The following is an 8,609-nucleotide window of genomic DNA, read 5'->3' as shown; positions in this document are numbered from 1 at the left end:
ATCTCTCGAAAGGGGATATCTAAAAGTCCATGCACCCTGTATAAAAGATTCCCCAAAATAAAAGATGAAAAGGTTAAATCTAGAATCTAAAACATTACTTACAGGTAATTAAAACTGTTTACAATCGTATTAATCAATATTCATATAAATCCTTAATCTGTTGCGAAATAAAGCCTCCAATTACGCTACCAGAAAAAGAACTTAACAGTGTTCCACTCACGTGACTATGCTAGCGCCCATATTGGTTTGCTGAAATATAGTATTAGCATAAAGTTGAGTCAAACTCCCGGTGGGTTAATATAGGCCGGATACTGATTTGACCGCCAGTCATTTCTTCACGAAAGTGCCCTCTCCGCTGTGCCATCCCCTGGAAAGCATTTCTAATCTTGAGATATGAAAAAAGTTAGTGATTGTCCTCAAGAGTGTGCTTTATCTCCGCAATAGCACAACTTGAAGAAAGGTGTCAGGATGACAATGTTTTCACTGTACACCAAACTCAATGGAAATATGGCAAGTGTAAGTAAAAACCAGGCTATTACATCAACTTTAAATTGTTGTAATGGAAATATGAAGACTTTCAGGTTTCAACGGAGCCCGATCCCATGATCATGACCGATCAATTTCAATGCGCCGCAGGATGTGCGCAGCCCTAGGCAGTTACATTGTCAGATGCCGTCTTGTTCCGAAATATCTTGACTCGCTCAACAAGTTGAAGACTACACGTAACTAGAATAGACAGAATAAGGTAACATGGCGTCTCTACAGAGCTGAGTGTCGTGGGATACTCTACAACCTTAAATGTATTCAATACTAGAAATTTCTCTGAGGCAAAGTTTCCAATGGCTATCCACTCTGATTGGTGGCATCCGCGCTCAGAAAAGTGAGACCGCCATACAGGTATTTTACCTCTGATAACTAAAATTAAATGCGGGGCCATCATTTCTGAGCTTAAGTTTTAAATTTTGTTTACTCAAGCTTATCTATCATGCTCTTTTACGGCGGGATTCTTTTCCTTGGAGCGGGAGATCAAGGAAGTGTTTCTTCAGGAGAATCTCTTGCTAGACACTTCCATCACTATAACTAATTAATGTTCTCAAATATTTTCACATTTTATATTCCCCCCTAAATTTACAAGGACGGTCCGTCTCTAGCTTGGTGGAGCTGAAAAAATTGAAGCAGCAATAACGAAAAGCCGCAGAACTCACTGTTTTCTCATGTCTTTAGAAAAGAAACTCAATCTGAGCTATTATAGGTAAAAATTTAAATATCCACACGTACAGTTTAACCTTTTTCTTTTCTAATGTTAACCTTGTGATTTTAAAATCGACCTTTGGGCGGCTGCGAGGGACTCTTTTTATAATTCCTTGGGTTAAGCCTGAACGTATTAGTAGAAAGAGGCAAAGCGTCAGTTTTTTAATTTCTTTAAAAAGGTTTCTATGATTATTCTATCAGTCCATGAACGACATTCTGTAAATATTTTGGGCAAGACATTTAGTTTCTAAAGAAACTGTGGTGCTGCGTCGGTGGGAGATTAGACCAGAAATTGATTTTATCAAACGAGTTGATAAAGGTCGAATAACCACCGTGAAAGATTTGGAAAGCTAAGCTAGCTTTCCAAATCTTTCACGATGGTTATTCGACCTTTATCAACTCACTTGATAAAATCAATTTTGGGCAAGAGCCGACACAACTTAGATTTGATTATTTAGTAACGTCAAGGGTCCAAACCAGCTTTCTTCAGGTACAAATCAAATAATGAAATCTGCCTTGTATCGGCTCTTGCTGAAAAGATTTCGTTTTTCAACTTCTTGTAAGTCATTACGCCGATCAGATCAAGCCAGTTGATCCAAAGTACACCAGCAGGGAGTTTATGCACGCAACGTTTTTGAGCCGCTGACGGCAACCGGAAGTGAGATGTTTTCCCTTTTACTAGTAACTTGTCTTGTCACTACCACGTGCACCTTTAAATTAATAGGTATCTTTCCTCCATTAGAGAAGATTAGGTTAATTAAAAATCTTGGAGACACTACCAGCCTGGCTTGCGAAATGTTCATTTCCGGTTATCGTCCGCTGCTCAAAAACGTCGTGCGCTTAAACTCCCTTCCCTGCTCGTGTTAGCCTGCGATCAGGCGTACTTTTTTTTAGACGAGGCTGAAAGCAAGGGTACCTTTTCCGCCCTGTCTAGAGAAAAGTACTCCTGACCTCAGGTTATGCTGTTGTACGTTGGCTTGATCTGATCGGCTTAATGAGTTACAATAAGTGCAAAAAATTGCCAAAACAAACTAGTTAAACTTCTAGCAAAATTATCCGGCGCCCCGGCGCTTCATTCTTCTTCTTCTTCTTCTTCTTCTTCTTATTATCATTATCCAGCCTGCCGGCTGAGTTGCCTGACATTCAATCACTATGTAATTTTAAACGAAAACTTAAGACCCACCTTTTTCGGGCAGGCTAGAACCTTTTTCTCTTTTATTTATTAAATTATTGTATTAATTAATTCTTATTCAATTGGTTTCAATTGAACCACTATATCATTTGGATAAGGTTTTTAAGTGAATTATTGTAAAGCGCTACTGATCATTCTTATGTAAACAGCGCTATATAAGTATTTTATTATTATTATTATTATTGGTGGATGAAGCCGGCTGATGGACAGAGTCGGTCAGATAACTCTTCATCACTGTCCCGTTAATGTCATTTACCGAAAGTCTCATGGGGACGTCTCTTGTTCATCAAAGAAAAAATAATCCCGAGGTGATGTATGGGATGTATCCTCACGTGGCTGAATTCTACTTCAATGATTGGCTCTTTTGAAGTCTCCTTCATTTATGCGCAAATTTGAGTGAACCAACTCTCGATGGCAGAGCAGATGAAGTTAGTGGGGTAAAAGTCCTCATTGAATTCGGTCGCTTCACTCTCAATGTGTCGGAAAAGCTAATGTAGGAACACCTGCAGTGGTCAATCAGAAACTATAGAAGGTAAGTTTTAAACAAGCATTCTTCGAATTGAGGATTATGTGCAGATGGCAACGAATTCTATTGAATTTATGTCCTGTCGCAAAACTTCACCATTTCGAAAGAAATTCATTGCTTTGCATTGATGACTTTGTCTGTCGCTGTAGTCATTAATCATTGGCCCTCTAAAGGGTGTAATAGTGATGAATTTCTTGGCTGTAGCCATGGAAAGTTTTAACCTTAAGGTTATACCCTTGTCCAGGCGGTTTACCCTCGCCAGTTAGAAATGGAGATCACTTTGGTTTTTGTTTGTCTTGGAATTGCCAAATGCCTCCTGTTGTTTGCAAACACAGAAAGCGACCGTCTTGTTTTAATTTGTCACTGAATTAGTTTTGTTTTCGGACAGGCTGGTAGGAAAACGTTTCCATAACCACAAGAAATCCTTCCTTTTGAAAAATTCAACTTGTTCAACTTTTGAAGGCGGGATTATGCCAGTTTCAAATAGTTCAGGAGAAACGTGCAGTGGTTTTGTGTCATAAAATCCACCTGGATAAGTTAACGATCGAAAGCAGGCTTTTTAAGACGTGACGACTGGATCACGGACCATTTCACCTAGACTTTTGGCTAAGTGGCTTGCAAAGTACATGTTGGTGGTTGTGAGGAAGATTTTTTCACTACTTATTGGACGTGGATATAGAAGAGCCCTGCATGTGAGATTGAAATCTCGGATCTATGAGTCAGAGAGACTTAAATGTTAATCGACAACACAGTGTGGAAACCGGTCTAACACACGCAATCCGTCCGATGTTGATATGCGCCTCAGAGTCGAGTGTTTCTGTGAGAAATCAACAGGTACAGTCGTACAACAATTACCTGATGTCTTCACTTTACCATAAACTTTGTTGCTATATTCACAAGTAATGCCCTGAGTTATGGTTTTTCAGAGCTTCGCCCGCCCCAAAATCATTTTCATGAAAAAGGAGTTAATAATCTTACACTGTAAATATGATTTAAGTTAGACTATGATTTTCCTTAAAACGTCTAAGTTTTTAGTTTAGGAATAGCCTTGTTTCATTCTTTCTTGGTCTTTTTTATGGCAAAAATTATTTTCGGGTTTTGAATCTTTTTTTACCTACAGTTTGTCTTGTCTGGACGATTTCAGTATGATTGATCGTTCATAATTTTAGGTAGTATTACTTTTTTTTCCAACAATAACTATACAGACATTTTCTGAAATTTATGTGTTAGATAATCACTTTTTTGAGTCTGTTTCACTTGTATGCATTGTGTAATGCATGCAACAGAAGGTTTCGCTGTCTCATCTATTGAGTTATGTTTATTATCTTTGTGGCTTCCAAAGTAAGATGGGCTCAGGCCAAACATTCTTACTTGCGAAGTCGTATTTAATGCACCTAACCTTTTAAACTGTACATGTGTATCACAGTTTCATACTGGTATGTCCTGTGACCCAATTATGACTTCTTCTTTTAATTGTTTATTAAAATATTGTGATATATTTCTAAGTGGCTGTCAGATGTAATTTTTAATATTGAAGGCTAATAATTCATCCAACAAACATCACAATAACGTATAAAAAGTGGTCAAATGCAGTAGTTAGTATGTGAAGTTACTTTAAGAAAAATAATTATTATTAAAGTAAAAGGCTGCTTGCACCTGGTGAACTGTGAGGTTGCAGGAAGATGATGTAGAGGTTACCCAACCAAAGAAATGTCTGTAAATTCACAATCTTGATGCAGAAAAATTTGTTTTGATTCCCACTATTGTGTTGTGATATTTTTCCGGTTAAATTTTAGTAAACTGACTCAGATATTTATTGGTTACGGACAGTAATGTTTTGTTTGGTTGTTTTATATCTTTCTAACAATGTTGAGATCAAAGTCTGCTTACATGTACATACACTCTTGAGTGTATAACTATAATAATTTTTTATTGCTTACAAAAGAATATTGCTATAAAGCAGAGACATATTTCATGTGCTTGGATGATTTGAGGGGCAGAACTATTGTTTGAGTATATGCAAAGCCATCGAGTGATAGAATAATCCTCCCATAATTTGTCATTTTAATTTTTGGATAAAGGTGCTAAAATTCATCAGGCACAATCAGCACATGGGGCATAGAAATAGTACAAGCAGTGCAGAACCCAAGTGAAATGATTGCAGGGATAAAAAGAAAGATTTCCATCCCTTGCGCTTAATTTTCATGTGATTTTTTGTTTGTGCATCTTAACAGACGTAGCTCTTCGAGAAACATATTCTTTGTGTCTTTTTTGTGTATTGTGAAATGATATACAATTTACAGTTTATTAAGGGGAATGATAACAAAATATACTTGCGACTTTATTCGTGGCCAGCATGCTACATGTATCATTTTGCTCAAAACTAATGATATATGTAACTGGTGAGGTTGAGGTAGAAGCAGGGCTCAAAGTTTATATTTGGCTTTGGGAGCACTTGTGCTACCAAGTGTATATTTCTAGGCATGCTGCCAAAACTTTAGGTGTGCAGCAGAAAATGTTAGGAGCACAGCCTAAAATACTGCGAGCACCTGTTCCAACAGAAAAGCACAACTTGAGACATCATTACATCATTTTCAGTTTTTTTACATTTTATTTTGATCCTGGGTTTGTTGTTTTAACTAAGGCAGACTTACTTTTTGTTTGAGACAGCTATAAAATTGTTGTGGTTTTAAATATACTCGACTTCTCAATTTCAACAACAAATTATTGTTACATATTATCATCAAGTCAAAGTACATTCAAGATAATGTTAACAGAAAAGTTTTATAATGTATTTCCTATTCAATGTGCACTTGTAAACAGAGAATATATTCTTGAAACGGGAAGAGATACACAACTTCATAATAATTGATAGTAGACACGTACTTCGATGATTCCATCAGGTCACCAAGATCAGACTTTATACTGTCGAAAATGGCAGAAGTAAATCCTGCGCATTTGACGTTGTTGTTGTAGGTAGGACTGATGTCAACTCCAGTCAGTTTATAAAGCAAAAGCAGCGGTCGTTACTTTGTGAATGGGAGTTCTTCTATATAAGCAGTGTTAAATTTGACTGTTTCCTGTCCGGCCAAAACTTCTGGAAGCACTTCGTTGCTGCTTTTAATTTACTGCTACCAACGAAAGAAAACAGTCCTTGCAGTAAACCTGGCTCTTAGTCTAACTCTGTAAATGCTTGATAAGTGCCTCGCATGTAAAGTTATTGCACCCATTGACTTTCCCTGCTACTGTACGAGAGGTCTGTTTTCTTTTTGCATCGCATAAGGAAAAGAGACCTCTGCTATGGATCAAAACTCACTTTTATCTAACCGCTGTCCACAACCTCATATGGAACGCTGTATTTCGCTCATTCCTTTACAGTAATTCCGCTGTTGTTACAGGTAAGTGATGAGCCTACACAACATGAAGCATCATGTGAGGATTCGGGCGTTAAGTGACCGCCGCACGTGCTCAACACAATGAGTTTCGACCCATGGTTGAGGTCTCTTTTCCTGTACTTGTCAGCCCAGCAAACGCAAAAGAAAAGGGACCTCTGCTAGCAGGGAACCATTGACTAAGGATGGAGATGAATGCATGCAGCACATCATTTCTTTGTTTGAATCCCACTCTACATGTAGCTACTCAAATTTATTTAACTCCATTCTTTGAAATTTGTTTCTCGTTGGCTCATCCTCTTATTTAAGCTATATTGGGACTGATTTAGTGACGTTGTATCATTTTAGGCAGATTCACTCGCTTTTGTAGAATGTGAAGGTTAGCTCTTTAACAGAAAAGTATTGAATACAAGACAATACAAGCTCAATGACTTAACTGGGATATAATTCACTTTTTTATTAATTTTCTTTCCTTGAAGAAAAAGGCTCATATTGTTGACCCTCTCTTGACCTTCCACTATCACAAACCTTTGACATGCACAATAAACATGTGCTTTATTCATAGTCTTCATTTACACATGTCAGCGGAATTTTAACGTAACAGAAGAGTATTGGATGCACTGGAACATCAACAGGAAACAGGAAAAATGGACCTCCACCGGTGTTGGGGGAATTCATTGAGAAAACGGACGGCAAATAAACACACACCGATGAAAGGAAAATAATGTAACTTTATTATTTAGGGTCAGTTTTTGTTATATATAATAAATTTATATCTTTATATCTGTTGATTGAAGCTTCTGTTTCGTGACTTACCAAGTATGGTCAGGTGAGAAAGCAGAGAGGCAGTTAAGTCGTGCTGTAGTTGAGCTTTTAAGGCACACAAGTGTGATCACACATGACTTTTTGGGCGCACAACCAAAGATTTAGAGTGTAGTACTTTTTGAGGGACATGTTTGCTGATGAATTACTTTCAAGCAATCTTTTTTTTTTTTCAGAGTTCCGATCAACTACCAGTACCTCAAACTGCAGAATCAAGAATGGCAAAAATGAAAAAGAAAATCAGTTCTCCTCTTATGAAAAGGAGGAGTTTGGGTGGTGGTAAGTACTTTGCTTCTTTTCCCCTCGTAAGATTGAAAGCTATTAATTTTTGTCCTTTGACGAGCCTCTTAAGTAGTTCACAGTGCTCGATGTTGCCAATGCGACTGGATTTTATTCACTGGCGACTAACTTTTCACACTTAGTCACCAGCCTGGCCACTGAGTTATTTTTATTATATTATGACCGTGGCCGATTTAATTGCAGTAATTTGCCGCAAGAAAACAATGGTTGCAAAGCATTGCTTAATGTTATCACTCATAGGTCCATAAGGTAAAGAATAAACATGCATACGGTTTTCACAGCAGCAATGCAACACAATGCAGTGGCACGAAAGCCTGTTATGTCCGTTTCACTTTGCCATGACAGAGAACAGAGAACGTGGATTTTATAACCTTTCATCATGCATAATTCTTGCATCTTCATTTTTAATGATTTGTAAGTTTTTCGCTTTCATGATAGACCGTTCTCCCAAAGGCATAAAAGTACGTTCCTTTAAAAGAAAAACTGTGGATTATGGGTAACTAGTCGCTGCCAGGGCCAGTTTAGAATCAAAAGGGCGTAAGATTTTGTGTCCTGTCCAAATAGAATATTTTTACGGTATACACTGTAGTTGTTGAAAAGTTCCAACCTTGAACTAAACCTTTATCAGTGACTCAAATTATACCGTCGAAGAACCATAGCTATATTCCACAAGTTTTTTAAGCAGCTACTTGTCGCACATAATTACCATAATTTCTAATTCAAAATATTCAGCAGTTGAGCTTCAAATTCAGAAATATTCATTCCTCTGAATTAGTCAGATTAATTTAAATGAATGCTTCAATGACCATAGGCCGGGTTGAGTTCAAGCCTCTGTCAGTTTGGTGAACATAAGCTGCATGCTCCCCTCACTCAAGCGAGAACGACAGCTCATGAATTACGTTGTGCGATACAAACTGTTTAACAAGTTTATAACAGATGGAGAGCCATATAGCCTGAACGGCTGACAATTACTTGTACAATTAATCGTTTCTTCCCTCTTTCGGTCAATGAGATAGAAATGCCTTTTTCAGACAAGAACTTTCAGACTTTATTATAATCGAATTTGCCTTCCATCGCAGATTGTAAATACAGCAAATACGCCTATTAATTATTATCAATGCAAATT

At 37.5% G+C, this 8,609-nt stretch overlaps 1 protein-coding gene across 4 annotated transcripts in view; it reads left to right on the top strand.

Annotated features, from left to right (window-relative positions):
• The first annotated feature begins 688 nt into the window (after window positions 1-688).
• The window catches only part of LOC138007277 (protein FAM13A-like), a 45,171-nt gene continuing 37,250 nt past the window's right edge, over window positions 689-8,609 (top strand). The window contains exons 1-3 of one of the 4 annotated variants that reach the window (XM_068854089.1): window positions 2,822-2,975; window positions 3,358-3,803; window positions 7,360-7,462. In XM_068854089.1, coding sequence (XP_068710190.1) covers window positions 3,684-3,803; window positions 7,360-7,462 — 223 coding nt within the window. In that variant the 5' untranslated portion in view covers window positions 2,822-2,975; window positions 3,358-3,683. Of the gene's footprint in view, window positions 898-2,821; window positions 2,976-3,357; window positions 3,804-7,359; window positions 7,463-8,609 lie in introns of those variants that run through there. The other 3 variants (XM_068854105.1, XM_068854096.1, XM_068854113.1) reach the window with 3 other exon arrangements.

The sequence above is a fragment of the Montipora foliosa genome, chromosome 1, assembly GCF_036669935.1.
Source record: "Montipora foliosa isolate CH-2021 chromosome 1, ASM3666993v2, whole genome shotgun sequence".
Taxonomy (NCBI): Eukaryota; Metazoa; Cnidaria; class Anthozoa; order Scleractinia; family Acroporidae; genus Montipora; species Montipora foliosa.
This window is presented reverse-complemented; position numbering and strand designations above follow the sequence as displayed.